Source organism: Rhinatrema bivittatum, chromosome 1 (genome assembly GCF_901001135.1).
Source record: "Rhinatrema bivittatum chromosome 1, aRhiBiv1.1, whole genome shotgun sequence".
NCBI lineage: Eukaryota > Metazoa > Chordata > Amphibia > Gymnophiona > Rhinatrematidae > Rhinatrema > Rhinatrema bivittatum.
The window spans coordinates 488,929,968-488,950,738 of record NC_042615.1 but is presented as its reverse complement, the minus strand read 5'-3'; the positions used below and the strand labels follow the sequence as shown (position 1 = coordinate 488,950,738).

General features: G+C 43.4%; 1 protein-coding gene across 6 annotated transcripts; it reads left to right on the top strand.

The window, feature by feature from the left end:
• Positions 1-1,598: 1,598 nt before the first annotated feature.
• UBL4A (ubiquitin like 4A) lies at positions 1,599-20,096 on the top strand. Of its 6 annotated transcripts, none has more exons than XM_029608323.1 (4): positions 1,599-1,751; positions 19,049-19,154; positions 19,307-19,509; positions 19,789-20,096. In XM_029608323.1, the coding sequence occupies exons 1-4, from the start codon at positions 1,704-1,706 to the stop codon at positions 19,897-19,899; spliced, it is 468 nt and encodes a 155-aa protein (XP_029464183.1). In that variant the 5' UTR covers positions 1,599-1,703; the 3' UTR covers positions 19,900-20,096. The 6 variants fall into 6 exon arrangements, with proteins under 6 accessions (XP_029464183.1, XP_029464192.1, XP_029464148.1 ...); XM_029608332.1 differs by having other exon boundaries at positions 1,610-1,715; XM_029608288.1 differs by having other exon boundaries at positions 1,634-1,871.
• Positions 20,097-20,771: the final 675 nt, after the last annotated feature.

The following is a 20,771-nucleotide window of genomic DNA, read 5'->3' as shown; positions in this document are numbered from 1 at the left end:
CAGCTATGCCCGATGCTTTCCCTTACATAAGAACATAACCTACGCCATAGTGGATCAGACTAAAGGTCCAGCAAGCCCACTATCCTGTCTCCACCAGTGGCCAATTCAAGTTGCAAGTACCCAAACATTAAATAGATCCAAGCTATTCCTTATTGATTAATAGCAGTTTATGGATTTCTCCTCCAGAAATGTATCCAACCCTTTTTTAAAACCAGCTACCCTAGCTGCCTTAACCACATCCTCTAGCAATGAATGCCAGAGCTTAATTGTGTATTGAAATAATTTTCTGGTGATACTTCCTAACTTCAGGATGTGCCCCCTAGTCCTTGTATTATCCAAAAGAGTAAATAACCGTTTCAGATTTACCTGTTCAAGTCCTTTGATTTTGTAGACCTCCATCATCTCCCACCTCAGCTGTTTTTTCTCCAAGCTGAACAGCCCTAACCTCTTTAGCCTTGCCTAATAGGCTAGCTGTTCCATGCCCTTTATCAGTTTGGTTACCCATCTCTCTACTTTTGCCCCATTGCAGCTACATTTTTTTTTTTTTGAGAGGCGGTGACCAGAATTATACACAGTATTCAAGGTGCAGTCTGACCATTGAGTGCCACAGAGGCATTATGACATCCTTTGTTTTATTTGCCATTCTGTTCCTAATAATTCCTAACATCGTTTGCTTTTTTTGACCGCCACAGTACACTGAGCCGGCGATTTCAATGTAATATTAACGATTAGTTCTTTTTCCTGCATGGTAACTTCTAAAATGGAACCTAACCTCGTGTAGCTAGAGCATGGGTTATTTTTGCCTATATGAATTATGTTACATATGTCTACATTATATTTCATGTCCTTTGGATGCTCTATCATTCAGCCTCACAAGGTCCTCCTCCACTTTCTCACAATGTACTTGAGATTTAACTACTATGCATAATTTTGTGTCAACTGGAGATATGATCATCTCACTCACTGTACTTCTTTCCAAATCATTTATAAATATTAAAAATCAGTAGTTCGAGTACAGATACATAGACCATTTAATCCTACTCTCTGTTTCCTGTCTTTGAAGCCTCTCATGAGGGATTTTATTAAATATGTTCTGAAAATCCAACTATCCCATATCTACCGGTTCACATGTATTCATGTGCTTATTCTTCCCTTTATGATGTAAGGCTTCCCTTGGGTAAGTCCATGCTGGCTGTATCCCATTAAATCATGTATCACCCCACCTCATATTTGCCTTTTCTTCTCTCCCCTCTTTCTCCCACAGATGCTTTCCTCAGGTTAGAGCACTATTGTGTCGCTTCTTGTGGGCAAGAGGGAGGAAGATTACCCACGACTTAAACTTTGCTGCCAAATGCAAGGGTGGAGGCGATCACTCCGAATGTTGTCCTGTGTCCCAGCTCCCAAGAGCACCCCAATCAGTAGCTGAGTACGGGCACCTTTCTAGATGAAAATTACACAAAATCTCCCGGTCTGCCCAGTAAGCGTCCCTCTAGGTGGGTCTGGATCTAAGGTCGCTTAGAAGGGACGCTCTGGTCAAAATGGGAGACTCGCTGGTTGGAAGCAGCTAGCAAAAGAGATATAGAGAACTCGGTGGGGGCGGAGAGAGTGACGTAAAACTCATTTGGTGAAGGAGTGGAGTGACGTAGCTGGAGGTGTTGGGGGCCGGAAAGAGGGAGTCGGTGCTCGCTAGTCCGAACGCCGGGATGCGGCTCACGGTAAAAGCACTGCAGGGCCTGGAGTGCAGTTTGCAGGTAACCGGAAATACGGGCGCAGGGACCGGAAGTAGAGGGAGAAGACCGGAAGCGAAGCCGGTATATGCAGATGCAGGACTCCTGATAGTTTATCGGGTTCGCTGTAAAATCTTCCCCCAGGTTTGGTATTTATTCCCGGGGAGCTCGGATTGAGCATATGCATGTAGTGGCCCGCTGTTACTTGCACCTCAAGCATTACCGAAAGTTAAATTCTGTTCCCCGCTGCCCAGCAGGCTTTCATTTACATTAATTTCGATCTGGTTTTCTTTAAAAAAAAAAAAAAAAAGGCAAAGGAGTTTTGCACTTTTTAAAGATGATCATGTTTGGTCTGCTTGGTTCCTGAGTTTATGATCTGTGTGACAGATCTTAGAAAATCTGAATCTGTTTCTGTAAACATTTTTTTTATTAATTTTCTTCATCCCTCAAGAATGTAAAATATTGTCAGCAGATATGGACCACATGAACCACCTAAGTTGCCCGTTTATGCCTTATTATGCTGGCAGAGGTGTTGCATGATCTGTGGGCTTCTCACTCCCTTTGCCACTAAGGTCCCTTTATGTCTATTCAATGTGTGCCTGAATTTTGCCACTTTTTGGCTCTTCTTTGTTGAAAGTCTGTTTCAAATGCCCTCACCCTCTGGGGAAAATTATTTTCTCACATTCTTTTTGAGCTCCTTGTCCCTAAGCTTTTCATCCTGTGGCACATGCTTCCTTCTGGTACTTCATCAAAGCCTTCTAGCTATTTGAATGTTTGTATCATATCATCCTTCCCTTTTTTCTAGAGAATATCTATAGCTCTTTCATTTTTTATGTATTGTTTATAGTGCAAGCCAAAGGTCAATTACAATGTTGTTTATAAGTGGAAGATTAAACAGTTGTTAACATTTGGTATCAGATATCATCCATACCAGACTGGTCCATAAAAATGGGTTATCCCCTGCTAGCAACTGGAGTGAAAGGGGGGTGGGGACCTCACAGCTGACTTCATTTCTCAAATAAAGGTCTGGGGCTCAGTTCAGCTCCGCAGTGTTTCTCTGTCTAGCAGATACATGCCCTGGTGCTGCAGGGCTTCTAGAACCACTGTCTTTGGACTGATTTCCCTGGTCAAACAGACCCTAGGATAACAGTTTTTGCACAGATCTGCTTGGTAGATTGCTTCTAGGGCAACAGTTTTTAGGCCAATTTCTCTGGTCTAGCAGGCTTCAGGGCAACAGACTTCACTGCTTTCCCTGGAGGAATAGGAGTTGCATCCTATCACAAGCAAAATTAGATATGTGCACCATAGCACTGCCTTTCCTTAGGAAGCTAAAACAGCCAGCTAATGCTTTGAACCCACTCCAGGTAAGCAGACTATCTAATTAAATGGACACATTCTAGAATTGACCCAGCTGTGTTGTTTCTAAGATGCCTTTCTCAGGTGTTTTAGATAAAGTGTAGATAGCTTTCTGAGACCCTTTTTAACCAGGCTTTTGCTCAGTTAACTCAGGAAGACCACATTTCTCCCTTCCCCCAATCGTTACATAATTTTAACGGCACACAATGCTAACTAGTATTTTCATTAATGGGCTTGTTAACCTTTTTGATTGCAATCAGTTTTGAGTCCATCCTTGGCAAAAAAAAAAGCAGAATATCAAATGCTTATAAATAAATTAAAAAAATTGAAAATTCCCTCCAAGCAGCAGATTGTTTCAGACTGCTTAGTGTTAAAGAGACTAAAAAAACACTATGAGAAAGGAGAAGCAATTTTTCCCTTACAATCCCTGTGGAGTAGACCAAATAAGGAGATTCATTGCCAAGAAGTGCAGCATTAAGGCAAGTGGTAAGAAATATCAGATACACTGTGAAGACAGACCAGCCAGGATGGCTATTTTGGCAGGATTGGCATCCCTTTTTTTTACTGCTGCCTTTGAACCAAAAAAAAAGAAAATATAAACATGGCAAGAAGGCCGGACTCTACCTCTGATTGTAGAATGGAGAAGTGCCATAGGGAGGGCTACAGATTACTTTCAGCCAAGGCAGAGTCTGCACAGCTCCAGTTCACCATGGAGATATTGCAGCAGGTGACCTCCAAACAGGTTGGAGCACCTCTCTCCAAATGGAGCAACTGGCTATCTTCCCTGTACATGAAAGAGGCTTTCCTAAAAGGGTTGTAAGTCAAAATGAAGCTTGTATTGTTGAAAATGACTGCAGCCTATTTAAAAAATAAAATCCCAGGGTGGTTCTGCTTGTCCAGCACCTCTGGATTTCTCGTTGAATGCTTCCCTGTCATTATTCGGGTTCCCACACAGAAGAATCTCTTCAGGATAGGTCACCTAATTCAAACAAGGGTGAGTTGCCCTCAACTTTTAAGACCACAGCTGGTGGGGGAAAGCAAAATGTTCAAGATATCCTATGACTGAAAGCGGCTCTGATAAGTCTTTCTTTCCTTTTTTTTTCTCTATAGTCTCTCGCCATAAGCTAAAATGTGCAATGGTTTTGTAACTTAGATTCGCCTGCATTGGGTCCAGAATCCTCAGTAGAAACTGTGGTGACCGTGCTCACAAGTAGTGATGTGCAGGGTAGGAGGTTTCAAACCATCCTACACAAGGACCCAGATGGATTCCCATCTGGTGAGTCTCTCAAAATGGAGGTAAGTAATGTTGAGAGGTTTTTTTTTGTCAGACCCCCCACCTAGCCTGCTCAGTGCTAGTTCTAAATGAGGCCACAGTGTTTATGGCTTTGCCTCTCGGGTACTCTTCCACAGAGTGCTTCTTATTGCAGTCCCAGCCCTGTGGTACAAATGTATCCTCTGTAAAGAAGCTGCTTTGTGGAGTGGTCCAGGAGGTTGAAGGACCAAAGTTCAGAAGCTAAAAGCAATGTGCTCAGGCTGCTCCCTTTCTTCCTTAGGAAAGTACTCCAGGACATTGGATTTGGTTGAGATAGTCATCTCCTTGGGTTCTGGGGTGTTCCTTCATGGAAACATTTGGAGTCTCTTGCACTGAGTAGTAGAACCCCAATAGGGGGACTTCCCTGTCTCTTCTGTGTAGGCCTCAAAGACAAAGGTATTAGGCTGGTGTGGTCAGTTACAGGGTTTGGAGGCTCCATCTTATCCTTTAAAAGAGGTCTGGTGTGAAGTATTATTTCAGGTCTCCTAATAGAAGAGAGAAATTATTCTAATCATGTGGTCCCCATGGATAATGACAGACCTTTGTTAGGGACTGCATTTCTGTTTATTCCTTCCAGTGGTTATGATTAGATGTGTCTCGGGCACTTTATGTTGGATCCCCAACAGACAGTTAGTTAAAAGGCTCTTCCCTTATGCTAACCAGTAGTAGTAAAGTCCTCCCAGTTCATGGAGAGAATTGTGTTCCTCTTTTAATTGGACATCTCACTAATTCAGAGCCAATGTGAATCAGGGAAAGCCTAGGATTAGTCAGGGGCAGAAACCTTACATTGATGGATTGTATAAGGAAGCTCTCCTATCTTCAAAGAGGAAAAGTGACCTTATGACTTTGGAGGTCATGGGCTTAAAGCCTCCTTCTCAATGTCCATTTCTCCTGTTCCCCATCTGCCCCATCATGGTCTGTTCTGCAGGTCCTAGGCCAAAGATGGCCAATTTTAATCCTCAAGAGTCACAAACAGGCCTGGTTTTAATGATATCTGTAATGAATGTGCATGAGAAAGATTTGCATTCAATGGAAACAGTGCATGCAATTATCTCATGAATGTTCATTGTGGATATCCTGAAGACCTGGCCTGTTTGTGGCTTTCGAGGACTGGAGTTGACAACACCCGTCTTAAGTACAGACTTGTGTGCATCTCACTCAGTTTGCTGTCCTCTCTGTGGCCCAGGGTCTTAAGACTATTTTTTTCCCCTCTCTTTAGGGAGGTTATAAGGAGCTTGAACAGTTGGTTTTCCCACAATTGCCTCCAGAAGGGCCTGGATCCTGAGTCTCCTTCAGGATTCTCTCATACTGTTGATGAGAGCTTTATAGGTTGAGAGGGGAATTATGATATAGGGCAGCAGAAGCAGGGACAAGAATCCTATTGGAGAATCAAAGGATCCAGGCCTAGGTAGAGGACAAGAGCTGACTGTTTATAATTCCAGAGTTCCTGGCTTCTAGTTCAAAAGAACATTGCCCAGATGGTAGCAGTCAATGTTTAGCTGATGTGAAGGGAAGTAGTAGCTCTCAGGTACCCTGGTATTTTGGTCCGGGATGGTGTTCCCGTACAGGATCAAGCTGCAGCACACATAGTGAACACCTTCATCACACAGACAAATGTTTTCAGCTGACACCTTGCAAACCCGAAGGGTAAAGATTGGCAGTAGAGGCCTGTGCCTTACTAGGATCAGTTGGTGCGCTTCCATTAGTGGATTTCAGATCAGCCCCAGGAAGTGCCTAGATGAGCAAGTCCTTTGGTCGAAAATGGAAAGCAGGAATCTGGGGGTTTGGATAGCCTGGTAAAACCAGGACTAGCATCCGGTCTTTGGTGTGGGTATCTGCCGGAAGCAGAAACATTCCTGGGACTGAGTCTTCAGGGTGCAAGCAGAGGTACTCTTTCACCTTAGTCAGGGGATTCTACCCTAGCAGATCCCTTCCATTCTCTTTCACAACCTTGGCTGTTAAGAAAATTAGGCTTGTAAGGATATATATATATTTTTTTTTGTTATATTCTGGATAATATTTCAAATATACTTATCAATATAAACTTGACAACAGAAAATGCAGTCAAACTGTACATCAAACCACAAATAGGGGGAGAAAAAAAGCATATCAATGAAAGGAAAAAAGGGAGTAGCCCAGTACATTATAGGGTCCAAAAAAAAGCCATCATGGAATGTGTAGACTCATAATAGAATGATTCTGAAGAAAAGTTATGATATTTCATGTCAGGAGTTACTGTTATTGGTGGCACGAAAGTGGACCACTTGGCATACCTTAGAGTTTGGGACCTCTACGAGGACAGTCTAAAAAGGATACAATATTTCCTGTTGAGGAATCCATTCCTTCAGTCTTGTTATACCACCAAAGGAGACTGGGATGAAGCCATGGCTCACAAATCTCATAGAAGGAAAAAGCTGGCTCTGGCTTGCTGGAAGAGAGATGAGTATTGGGGCTCTCTCACTACTCAGATTAGATGCTTTCTTCTGAGGATTCTGTGGGGAGAACTCCTCAACTTGGAAGTGAAGTCACTCTTTGGCCCTGGGCAATTCTAAAGGAAAGTATATCTTGGTGCCCAGTATGCTACTTTTTTGGAGGGTAGTGTTTGCACTACTGTCGCAATTTTATTTTTCGTATTTTTGAGGGTGAGAAAGTCAGGCAATCTAGACCAGGATGTCCACGTCACTTCATATCCATTGTAGGTCACTTTTGGGATGTGTGTAGGTGACCAGTTTATTTTCAGATAAATCTTTGATCTATTTATGTGTCCTGTTTAAAGCACAGTGAGTTCTAAGGCATCAATTTCAGGAATAATTGAGGAGAGGAGCACGTTGGTCCACTCCAGCAAAGAGTTACCAGCTCTTGGTGATCCCGCTTAAGGAGCGGAAGGAGGCCTTGTAGGCGAAATCAGAATCTGTTTTTCCAAAACACAATGGCAGGTCAGCGCCCTTGCCCTCATTGCATCGCTGCTCAGCACACCTCAGGATGGGGTTGCAGGTGAGGAGAGACCATGCCTTGAATGCATGAGTTCTGAAAGTTATCGTGGCTTCCTCCTGCCCAGACTGGGTAGAGCTTTGGTATATCCCACTTGTCTGTCTAAGCTGGTCTGGCATGGACAAAAAGGAAGGTGAAATAAACTTATCAGTTGCTGGTTAATTTCCCCTGTTTTAATCTAGCCAGACCAGTCCAGTCCAGAATCCACCCAAGGAAGCCGTAGAATCAAGGACTCTTAGTCTGATAAGATCAGAAATTTAACAGTGAATATGTTGTTGCCCACACTGAAGGTAATGGGCCTAATTGTGAGCTTAGTATAAGGTTTCTTATTTCTGGGTTAAAAACAGTGGAGCGAAGTTGTTTTGGCTGTATAAGGTTTTGGTTGTAATGGTAACTTAGAAACCAAAACAAACAATTGCCTTCTATTATCTTAGCTTTGACATCAGATACTGAAGAATGGAAGGCAGCACCACCTTTTATAAGGGAAATGGGAAATGAAGTCAATTTTGAACCCCCCCAGTCTCCATCTATTGGCAGGAGATAACACACTTCTCTGGACTGATCTGACAAGACTAAAGGAAAGGAAATAAACCAGAAAACAGGTAAGTGTAATTTCACCATTACAGTTAGTCAGTTACATCTGCTGTTGCCTGGTGGGTAATAAAAAAAATTTAGATATTGTGGATTAACATGTTAACATAGTAATATAGACAGTGCCAGCTTAACACCAACCTGCCGGTGCTGACTTGGTTGCGCTCTGGGGAATTAGTCGGTTACCCCATAGATTATGATGTTTTAGATGAAACTACATATTATAGAAGCCTTTTATTCTTTATCTTCCTCCATGGTCCTCTCAGTGATGATGTAGTCATGGAGCCAGTATGGCTCAGTTTGCAGCAGGACCATATCCTTTTGTATAGGGTGTCTAGAATTGCACACAGTACTCCAGATGGGATCACACCCAGAGATCTGTAGATAGATATTTCTTTCCTCTTCCAAACTGGAATTGTATTACCCCTGATAATGTATACACTCCACAATCCTCGTGTCTTCCTCATTGCCTTTAGTCTATCACCCTTTCCCTTTAATTTGAATACTCAGCAAAAGTATTTGTTTAAGATCTCTGATTTCTTCTGGTCCTCCTCGTCACTACACCCGCCTTCCCCTTTAATTCTTTCTATTTCCTTTTTGGTCTTCCTCTTTTTCACTTGCATAACTAAGGAAAGTTTTATCCCCTGCCTTTACTGTTTGGGTAATACACTCCTGAGCCTTCTCCAGTCTAATTTCCCTTCTTGCCTCCCTCTGTTTCTCCTGGTAATTTTGCCTGTCCTCCTTATGTCTATCAGTATTTCTTCCTTGTGCTCCTACCTTTTGAACCTCAGTGGTCTCTTTATCCTCTTCCCCTTGCTAATAGGCCTGACAGGATGATTTGTTGCCATTACAATGAACCTTTTTATTGCAGCCAACAGTTCCTCTGTATCTCGTATGCCTGACATGGCTTCCTGAAAAAATTATTGCCACATTAATAAGTGGCACCATGCCATGTGGTTCAATGGGACCCTGAACCAAACTATATTGAACAAGGCTCAGGACCTAACTTAGTAATGTGAAAATAGTGAGCTTTATTTTATTACAACTACACAGCATGACTTGTTCAACTGGCTCACCAACCCCTGCTATCATTGGGCAAGGCAAATAGGGCAATTTATCTCGTTCCAGATAGCAGCCTCCAGGTGGGAACGTTTCCTCTCTCCTTCCTGTTTTATGAGTCATGCTTTCCTTGTATTAACCTTCTAGACAAGAAACCTATGGCGATTAATGTGCAAGCAATCAAGAAGAAAGTTCCTATCATTTTTGACTTAACTAAGCTCCATATTTCCTCTGTATAAGAAGCCCTGGTTCCCTCTGTCTGCCTGAGGTCTTCTCCCCCAGTTCTTCAGCCAGAGACAGGGAAGTATAGCTTTCTTTGGGACAGCTCAGCTGCTAAAGTGGCCCTTGGTGGAAGCAGTTTATTAATAGACTGTGTGGGGGAGAAGAGGCAGTGGGTGCTTACTGCGCCCGATGCTTGGGGCAGGTCTTTTAAGCAGGTACTCGAGCCGTGGTCAGGTTGATGGTCAGGTCAGCTGTCTGAGCAGCAGGCCAACTACGTGTGAGCGTTGCTTGTTTATATTAAGATGGCACCGACTGGAGACCGCGGGAAATCATGCCAGATCTGTGAGTCAAGCCGCACGTGGCTGAATTCTGCCGCACTCTATAGCAAATGTGTTGGTGGAGGGGGGATCCTCCACAGGGGCATCAATTGATTAAAAGGCCACCTGATCGCAAGGGCCTGTCAGGGCCGATTCGGGGACAGACCTTGCAGTGTCTGTCAGGAAGCCTGCACGAGCAAAGAAGCAGACAGCTCCTCGGGAGCCTGGAGATTCCCCACCCCTGCTCTCGCCAGTGGTGCAGACCAGGAAAGGAGAAGGGTTGAGGGACTGTTGGAGGAGACCCCGCTGGACGACAGGGGCAGTGAAGTTGAAAGTTTTTTTTCCACTGATTTTTGTGATACTGCTGAACAAGGCCTATTTGGCCAGAAGAATTGCAGGGAGTAAACAGGCCCTCATTCAGAGATCTCAAGAGTCCCCGATCAGGAGATCTTCTCCACCGTTTAGGGCTGGGCCATTCTGCAGACATTGAGGTTTCGGAAGAGTCCAATGATTTGCAGGATGGATCAGGAGATCCAGGGGATGATCTTGCTGATTACCCTGGGGATGATCCAGCAGGCGGCAAGGATGGTTTGGACTGGGATGGAACAAAGGACTTCTGACCCGGCGGAGGTTCCGATTGCGGACAGCAATGACCATCGACCGGTCTGGCTGTCCGCAAAGATGAATTGAGACCCCTTATTCCCGTGTTCTGGAAGAGCTGGGTATTAAAGTGCTACAGGAGGAGTTGGATAATGAAGGGGTGGACTCTGTACTGGATGGCCTGTGAGATCCGCCTAAATCTTTTCCATAACTTAAGAAGATCAAGAAGCTGGTCAACTGGGAGTGAGATGCTCCAGAATCAGATCTTAAGGTGGCCAGGGCTATGGCAAAGTTATATCGTTTGTCCGAGGATACTTTGCAACCTTTGGTGTTACCTACACCTAAGGTGGATGCTGCTGTTTCAGCAGTCACCAGAAAGATCATCCTGGTGGCAGAGGTGGCTGCGCTGGAGGACCCTCAGGACAGAAAGCTAGAGAGCCAGTTGAAGAGGTTGTTTGAGGTTTCGGCTTTAAGTCTCTGAGTGACTGTGCGAGACTTATGCAGAGGGCCTGTGATTGCTAGGTCCAAAAGACTCAGGAGCAGGCGTCCTCTTGGATGCAGGCAGCTCAGCTAAAAGCCGAGGTAGTGTATGTGGCGGACGCCCTGTATGATTTGGTCCACACTTCAGCCAGAAGTATGGTCTTGGCAGTGTCAGCACACAGATTGCTGTGGTTACAAAATTGGTCGGCGGATATGTGGTCTACGTCACACTGTGTAATCTTCCCTTTAAGGGAAAGCTCCTATTTGGTGAGGTCCTGGAGCAGTTGACGAAGCTCTTAGGGGAATCAAAGGGGAGCAAGATGCTGGAGGATAAGAAGACTGTTAAGACTTTCCCTGCTCGCCCCCATTTTCAGGATACGAGAAGATTTCACTCAAAGGTTCTTCGTGAACCGGGCAGAAGCAGGGTTCAGGAAGGCAGCAGTTCTTTCAGAGTGCCCGAAGATCCCAGGGATGGTTCTGGTCAGGGTACCGGAAACTAAGTCCTCACAGTGAAGCCAGGGTGATCCACTCTGGCGTGAAAGCTGTTGGGAGGTGCCTGACACGCTTTTACGAGTAGACAAAGGTCACCTCGGACCAATGGGTGTTGGAGGTGATAAGAGAAGACTACTAGTTAGAATTTTTGCGCCCCATCAGAGAGGCCTTCTTGATATCGAGCTACATGTCCTGCAGCAAATAGAAAGCGGTTCAGGATATGTTAAAGTGCCTTCAAGAGTTAGATGCTATTTTCCTGGTTCTTACTATGAGTACCTCCCTTGATTCTGCTCCAATCTATTTGTGGTTCCAAGAAGGAGGGTACCATTCGGCCCATACTGGAACTCCAGAAGGTTAATTCGGCCCTGTCAGTCCCACGCTTCAGGATGGAGACGTTGCAAATAGTGATAGTGGTGGTCCATAAGGGAAATTTCCATCCTCAATTTAACAAAGGCCTACTGGCATATCCCCATTCGGGTGAACCATCAGAAATTTCTTTGCTTCATGGTGCTGGGGCCACATTTCCAGTTTTGAGCTCTTCCCTTCAAGCTAGCAACAGCTCTGCGGACCTTTACGAAGGTGATGGCCGTGGTGGTGGCAACGCTGCAGACAGTAGGGATCCTGGTTCACCCTTATCTAGACAATTGGCTTATCTGGGTGAAGTCGGAACAGAAGTGTGGTTAGTCATTTCAGATGGTCCTGGAGATGTTGAGGTAATTAGGCTGGGTGGTAAACCTAGCCAAGAGTCATCTGACATCGGTCCAGTCCCTGGGATACTTGGGTGCCAGATTTGACACCCAGGTTAGGCAAAGGTGTTCCTGACTTTGGAGAGGATTCTGAAATTGAGGTTGCAGGTGCTGCGAATGCCGGTGCCCAGGGCCTGGGACTGTCTACAGGTTCTGGGTTCCATGGCATTTACGCTTGAGTTGTTGCCATGGACCTTTGCTCATATGCGGCCACTCCAGAGGATGCTGCTGTCCCATTGGGATCTGTTGTTTTGACAAGCTTCAGCGACCTTTACTGTTGCAGGGAACCTTCAGATCCAGTCTTTCGTGGTGACTATCACAACCCAGTTTAGAGAAGGGAGCGAGTCTGGAGGTTCCGGACTGGGTGGTGGTGACCACAGATGCCAGCCTCCGAGGTTGGGGAGGCAGTCTGTCAAGGGCAAGTGGCCTAAGAGCTATGGTCACCAGAGGAATCATCCTGTTCTATCAATTGTCTGGAAACGAGGGCAGTTCCTCGTTCGGGGATACATGCTGAGCGTGTTCTCAGACAATGCAACAATGGTGGCATATATCAATCGTCAGGGTGGGACAAAAAGTCGAGCAGTGACCACAGAAGCCTGGGAATTATTTGTATGGGCGGAGCAGTGCCTGGAGGGAATTGCAGCTTCGCATGTAGCAGAAGTAGACAATGTACAGATTTATTTATTTATTTATTGTTTTTGTTATACCGAGTTTCATGACAGGCATCACAACAACCCGGTTTACAATTAACAAAGTGTGAAAAGCATAACGTAGCGTATTAAACAATATTCTCAATAAGAACCTTGAACTTTTAAATACAGGGAATCAGAAAAAGGATGTGAGAAAGTTACAATAAAACAGGGAAAAATTAACTTGGAACTGGAAGAGGGGAGATAAAGAACAGAGCAATATTTACATTTCAGCCAATTAATGTAATAGAGTAGCAAGATGAGTAAATAAGACTATGCGAATGAATGTGGCGGTACATCACTATGAGACGGAACATGCGTAACCAGAAGGCTAAATATGACACAGAATATGAATATATGAATAAATATGACACAGTATTTAGATCCAATTGTGCTGTTGCGTGAAGGTTTTATTCAGGGCTTGGAAATGCTTTTTTGAAAAGCCAAGTTTTTAGTCTTTTCCTAAATGTTAGAGAGCATGGCTCCTGTCTCAAATCTGGTGGGATAGAGTTCCAGAGAGCTGGACCTGCTGAAGAGAAGGCTCTGAGACTCAAGGATTTATGTTGGAAGGTTTTGGCCTTTGGAATTTGGAGTGACTCTTTGTAGTATTCCCTGATGGGTCTGACGGAAGTGTATTTTTTAAGTGGTATTTGTAGGTCGATTTGCGTATGTTGATTGATAGTTTTGTATATGATGTTGATGGTTTTGTACATGATTCTATAATGGATTGGTAGCCAATGGAGGTTTTTGAGGATAGGGGAAATATGGTCAATTTTCCTGGAATTTGTAAGGACTCTGGCTGCAGAGTTCTGAACCATTTGTAGAGGTTTGGTATAAGAAGCTGGGAGGCCTAGTAGTAACGAGTTGCAATAATCTAGTTTGGAAAAGATTATTGCTTGCAAGATTGTTCTAAAGTCCTGAGCGTGGAAAAGTGGTTTAATTCTTTTCAGAATATGCAATTTGTAGAAGCAATCCTTGGTGGTTTGGTTAATGAATGGTTTGAGGTTGAGACGATTGTCTAGTATGGCTCCTAGATCTCTTACATGGGCTGTTTGAAGGAGTGTGGGTGGTTTTGGAAGTATGTTATTGTTTTCCGGTGATATGAGCAGGAATTCTGTTTTCGAAGCGTTGAGCACAAGATTTAGACTGTTGAGGAGAAGTTTAATTTCTAATAAGCAAGTGTCCCAGTATTCCATTGTTTTTGAGATTGATTCTTTTATGGGGATCACGATCTGTACGTCGTCTGCGAAAAGGAAGTGTTTCAGGCTTAATTTTGTAAGTAATTGACATAGTGGTAGCAGGTAGACATTGAAGAGCGTGGGTGAAAGTGATGAACCTTGCGGCACCCCTCTATTAGATGGGTGGTATTGGGATTCTTTATTGTGAATTTTGACTCTATATCCTCTGTTTACTAGAAATGTTTTGAACCAGTTTAATGTGGCACGGATTTTCTCAGCAGGCAGCAGTTGGATCCAGGGGAATGGGAGTTGTCAGAGGAGGCCTTTGACCTTATTCGGGACAGGTGGGGCAATCCCAACCTGGATCTGATGGCATCGCGCTGCAGTGCCAAAGCGACCAGATTCTTCAGTCACAGAAGAGACAGGGGATGAAGAGATATACGCTCAGGTTCTTCCGTGGCTAAGGGGGATTCTACTGTATGTTTTTCCACCACGGCCTCTTGCAGGCCAGGTGCTAAGGTGCATAGAGTGACTATCCAGGCAGGGTGGTGTTGCTGGTGCCAGAGTGGCCACGGCATCTGTGGTTTGTGGATCTGATTCATCTTAAGAACATAAGAAATTTCCATACGGGGTCAGACCAAGGGTCCATCAAACCCAGCATCCTGTTTCCAACAGTGGCCAATCCAGGCTACAAGTACCTGGCAAGTACCCAAAAACTAAGATATCCCATGCTGCTGATGCTAGTAATAGCAGTGGCTATTTTCTAAATCAACTTGATTAATAAGAGGTAATGGATTTCTCCTCCAAGAACTTATCCAAACCTTTTTTAAATCCAGCTACACTAACTGCACTAACCACATCCCCTGCAACAAATTCCAGAGTTTAATTGTGCGCTGAGTGAAAAAGAATTTTCTCCGATTTAGTTTTAAATGTGCTACATGCTAACTTCATTCCTATTATCTGAAAGAATAAATGTGCTACATGCTAACTTCATTCCTATTATCTGAAAGAATAAATAACCGATTCACATTTACCTGTTCTAGACCTCTCATGATTTTATAGATCTCTATCATATCCCCCCTCAGCTGTCTCTTCTCCAAGCTGAACAGCCCTAACCTCTTTAGTCTTTCCTCACAGGAGAGCGGTTCCATCCCCTTTATCATTTTGGTCGCTCTTCTCTGTACCTTCTCCATCGCAACTATATCTTTCTTGATATGTGGCGACCAGAAATGTACATAGTATTCAAGGTGTGGTCTCACCATGGAGCAATACAGAGGAATTATGATATCCTCCGTTTTATTCACCATTCCCTTCCTAATAATTCCCAACATTCTGTTTGCTTTGTTCGACTGCCACAGCACACTGAACTGACGATTTCAATGTGTTATCCACTATCCTTTTAAAATCTGGCCCATAGTTTATATCCATTGCACAGAGGTGTTAAATATGTATTAAATAGCATAGCTCAAACTGCTGAGCCTTGAGGCAGTCCAGTAGTAGTTTCAGGCCCTTGAGAATACTGATTATTAAACTCAATGCACTGATAGTGGTTTACCTCTTGCGTGAACCATTAACACAGTTCCAGAGCTACCACATTCATGAAGGTGATGTAATAAAAGCCTTCACAGTCCTCCCCTATTTAATTTCCTTGCTTTTCGCCCAAGTTATACAAACCCTATTCTCTATACTTGCTTCACCCATTTTATGTTTTCCAGGTTATTTGTTCCCTGTTCTTTGTTTTATCCAGGTTATTATTCCCTGTTCATTGTAAAACAAGACTTTGTCTATGTTATTTTGCTGGTTGTAATGTAAACCGAAGTGATAATTAATCTTGTTAATTGAACCTCGGTATATAAAAGTTATAAATAAATAAATAACGCCTAGATCTCTTTCCTGGGCGATAATTCCTAATATGGAACCTAACATCATGTAACTAGAGCATGGGTTATTTTTCCCTATATGCATCACCTTGCACTTATCCACATTAAATTTCATCTGCCATTTGGATGCCCAATTTTCCAGTCTCACAAGGTCCTCCTGCAATTCATCACAATCTGCTTGTGATTTAACCACTCTGAATAATTTTGTATCATCTGCAAATTTGATTACCTCACTCCTCGTATTCCTTTCCAGATCATTTTATAAATATATTGAAAAGCACGGTTCCTAGAACAGATCCTTGAGGCATACCTTGTTTCACTGAGAAAATTGTCCATTTAATCCTACTCTTTTTCCTGTCTTTTAACCAGTTTGTAATCTACGATAGGACATCGCCACCTATCCCATGTCTCTTTACTTTTCTTAGAAGCTTTTCATGAGGAACTTTGTCAAATGCCTTCTGAAAATCCAAATACACTACATCTACCGGTTCACCTTTATCCACATGTTTATTAACCCCTTCAAAAAAATGAAGCAGATTTGTGAGGCAAGACTTCCCTTGGGTATCTCCATGCTGTCTTTGTTCCATTAAACCATGTCTTTCTATATGTTCTGTGATTTTGATCTTTAGAACACTTTCCACTATTTTTCCTGGTACTGAAGTCGGGCTAACCGGTCTGTAGTTTCCCGGATCGCCCCTGGGGTTACATTAGCCATAGTTAGACCCATCAGGTTGGCTCAACTTTGGATCGGGTAGATCACTTTTGTCTCGAGGCTTGGTTTTTGAGAGGAGACGCTTATGATTGAAAGGGCATTCAGAGTCTGTTGCTACACTGCTTCAGGTGCAGAGGCCAGCTACCTCTCTGGCATATGTTAGAATGCGGAGAGTATTTGAGTCCTGGTGTGTGGAACAGGAATTAGATCCATTGTGAGTGGATATGCCACACATTTTGGTCTCTTTTTGCAACAGGGCTTGCCTTTAATTTGCTGCGAGTACAGGTAGCAGCCTTGGGATATATCTGAGGGAAGGTGCAAGGCAAGCCATTGGCAACTCAACCAGGTGGTATATTTCTATGGGAGCCAAGCATTTTGAGACCTGCAGTCCGTAAGTTCTGACTTTCCTAGAACCTTGACTTGGTGTTGTGCAGTCTTTCTGGTCCTCCGTTTGATCCATTGTGGAAGGTGACATTGAAGGACCTCACACTGAAGACGGTCTTTTTGGTGGCAATTTGTTCGGCCAAAAGGATTTCGGAGCTTCAGGCTTTATCCTGTAGAGAGCTGTTTCCGAGTATCTCGAAGGATGGTGTGTCTTTGTGTACGGTCCCCTCTTTTTTGCCGAGGGTTGTCTCTTCGTTCCACCTCAGTCAGACAGTAAAGCTTCCAGCATTTCCGAATTTGTCTGGGGAGGAAGAACATGCGAGGAAACTTCACTTACTGGGTGTGTGGCGGACTCTGTTGCGTTATCTTAAGGTCACTAACGGTTTCCGATGTTTAGATCATCTGTTTATCTTTGTAGGGTGGCCACGTGGTCATCTCTTCACACTTTAGGCATTACCGTTTTGGATGTGCAGGCGCTGGAGGAGGCGGATTTTGGTGAGAGCGTGCTACGAGTGGGTCTTTCGGGTTCCTGCCCAGTTTAGGGGAGCTTGGGTACATCCCACTTGACTGGACTGATCCGTGGTATGAACAGGAAAGGAAAATTGGTTCTTACCTGCTAATTTTCATTCCTGGAATACCACAGATCAGTCCAGAGGCCCATCCCCTTGTTTCTGAAAGACAGTATTGTGTTTGAATATTGAGCACAAATTTAATTTTGGCATATAATTTGGCTCCTTTGCCTAATAATAAATGGTTTTTTCTGTATCCTGTTGGATGGTGAGCTCCAGTTCAGGGGTTTCCAACCCGGTATTGCACATTTGCCGAGAGGGAGGTGTAGTTTTGTATATAGTTCTACATGAGAGACTGCAGGTGGCACACTCGGTTAAGTAGCAGTGCCTGGAAAGTATTTAGTTCTCTGCCTCCATCTGCTGCTAGGGATGCAAACCTCACTTGTCTGGACTGATCTGTGGTATTCCAGAAATGAAAATTAGCAGGTAAGAATCAGTTTTCCTTTTCTTAGCATTGTTGATGTTGCTCCATATAACCCTGTGATTCAACACTATAACAACAGTATCTCCTGGTACACTCCAGCATTAGAAGCCCAAAAACAACTAATACTTAGGTAGAGACCTTTTTGTTTTCTATTTTTTATTTTATTTTATTTTACTTTGCTTCTTAGAACAAAAAAGGTCTGTGGGGGAAAATGATTTTGATATAACACACAGGAGAAAAATCTATGGAAGTCATTTTTCCCCTGATTTCTTTTTTATTCTGTCATTGAAATTCCCAGGCAAAATTAAAATAAAAACTGAAGATGAAAGTCCTTATATATAGGTTAGAAAGTTGCTGGCATAAGTCTTGTTCACCAGCTGATTTAGAAACCTATAGAAGTGTACTGAACCAATATTGATCATCCATTAATAACACTAAGAAGCAGGATTAATCGAATAGAATTTATTCAGGCAAGGAACAGTACCAAGAAGCTATTCCGAATAGTCCATTACCTAACAAATGCAGTAAGGACAGGCATGGATGATACCAGGTCTCTATTAGTTCCATGTAAATGTGAGGACTTGCTTTATTCTTTGAACAGAAACTTGCAAATATATGTGCTAATTTCCACTCTGACAGTACTTTCGCTGAGCCTCAAGTTTCTGACATTAAGTGGGAGAATTTTTACCCCACATCATTAACTTTGAAATTGCTTTATCTTAGTTAAACCAGTCCACCTCACCTTTAACCCCAATTCCACTGCCCTTCTTAATTTGCTCAGAGATCTGATTTTACCTTTTTTGACAAATGTAATTCATCATTGTCTAAAGGTTTTCTACCATCATCTTTGAAACAAGCCTCTGTGCGACCGCTTCTTAAGAACACTTTTTGGATACATCTTGTGTTTCTAATTATCGCCCTATAATCTCGCTACATTTCCTGGTAAAAATAATTGAAGCCAATGTAAGTTATGGAGAACAGGAATAAAAAAAAAAATACAAGAATTCTGAAAAGGATAAGTTCTTCAGCAATGAGCATATTGCAAAAAACTAGTAGTTTTCTGGTGCTCCATATTCCAGGGAACTTCTGGCCTTATGTAAGCATTTGACATAACGTGCTTGGAGCAGGGAGTGAGATGCCAAATACTGATCTGAGTTTCAGGAAAGCTTTGTGTTTGTTACTGTTGATGGGGGACTACCTGTGATATTCAGGAATTTGTATGAGGGGACAGAGAGACACAAGAGCAGAAACTAATCATATTGCCAGCAACAGGAAAGGATGTTGGGCTGAATTGTCATGGGATTCTTTCTTCTTTATAGGTCTCTGAGCAAGAAAAGATCTGTGCTGTGAAGAGTCTGGTGGCCGAGAAGTTGAATGTCCCCTCAGGGCAACAGCGGCTTCTCTATAAAGGGAAAGCCTTGTCAGGTACAGAGATTTTCACCTTGCACGTTCCTGGAACACTCACAAGCCTCTGCTACTGCTTGACACCTGTCTCTGTCTCTTCTCTCCACTTTTTCTCTTTGACAGTTACTTTGATGATTCCTTGTGTGTCTCTCTCTTTTTTTTCTTCTTCCTAGATGAACATCGGCTCTCTGATTATTCTATTGGTCCAGACTCCAAACTCAATCTGGTGGTGAAATCATTGGACAAGCCACTGACTGAAGAGTCCCCCAGAAGAATAACCCCCCAGCTTCAGCCAGTTTGGCATCTTCTCTCTCGGGTACTGGCACGGCATTTCAGCAGCACCGATGCAGAGAAGATTCTGGAATATGTACAAAAGGTAAGTGCAGGACACACGCTCATGCCCGCAAACTGTCCTCTCACGTGTGCATGCACCAAGGAGGCCTCTCCTGGTGGCTGTGCCAAAGGCATCAGAAGTACGGCCCCGAATGATTTAAGTGTTAAAGGCTCTGAGTATCAGGATCTGTGGTGAAGCTCTGCTGCTTCCATTCATGGAGGGTTCTGAAAGATCGTTCGTCCTGATCAGTAAAATATCAGCCACATGTCTGTCTATCAGTAACATGGTACTCTTCTGTTTGTCTATCTCCCTCCTTCTCAGGACTATGATCGGGGCCTTAGGTTGCTGAGTCTGGATGACATAGAGAGATTAGCAACTCGCCTGTTGCACCCAGAGGTGGCAGAAGCTGTGGAGATAGGGTTTCTGGACTAGAGGTGGAAACATTGGGGCCATGCCCTTCATTGTCTCTATGGTTTGGCACTGGCACTGGGACTGGGAGGAACCCTTCTCATGAGCCTGGTGGAAGAGGATCTGTAGGTGCTGTCTTTAAATGTTACACAGTGTAAAGTCTGCGTGTGCTGCTGGTGCTCTGTGTGTTGGAAGAGATTAAAGCTGCTGCTGCTGTCACATTCTCCTCTTGGCTCTTTTTTTTTCACAGCTTTGGCTCACAGCTCAGGGTTAACTCTGTGACAGGAATGGGTGGAGGCAGTGTCCAACGGTGGGAGTGTTAAGGAATGATAGTACAGAGGAATGCAGATGAGAATGAATTTACTCAATCCTACATTTAAGAAGTAATATCTCAAAGAGATAGTAACTCAATAATATACCTGGACTTGACCATCATTACTCAAATAATGATTTTATTTATGAAATTGTAACCGAACTTTATTGGCACCTGTTAGAATGTACGATATCCTAGATTTACTAACCTTAGTCTATGTGCCTATTTGTAAACCGTTGCGATGGTATATAACTTAGCGACGGTATAGAAAAGTTTTTAAATAAATAAATTAAATAAATAGCTATGCCCTGCAGGAGGAAAGGGAGAATAGCAGTGCCTTGCATCAGGGGAGGAGGGGATTCATGGGTGAATGCTGACACCCTGAATGGATTGGTCACCCTGGGAGTTGCCATCTCTCACCTGTCCTTGACATATAAGGATATATTAGTCTTCTGGTGCCTCTATATGTGGTTATTTATTGAAAATGTATTGACCTCCATTCCAAAGATCATGGTGATTTACAACATAACATTCATAATTTCAACTAACAACGTAGGTCTTACAATTTAAATGAAAACAAATC

Excerpts from the sequence above, each read along its gene's own strand:
- UBL4A (XM_029608288.1), top strand. The coding sequence starts at position 1,704 with ATGCGGCTCACGGTAAAAGCACTGCAGGGCCTGGAGTGCAGTTTGCAG. Across the intron at positions 19,155-19,306 it reads TAAAGGGAAAGCCTTGTCAG|ATGAACATCGGCTCTCTGAT; the intron begins GTACAGAGATTT and ends TCTTCTTCCTAG. Across the intron at positions 19,510-19,788 it reads TTCTGGAATATGTACAAAAG|GACTATGATCGGGGCCTTAG; the intron begins GTAAGTGCAGGA and ends CCTCCTTCTCAG.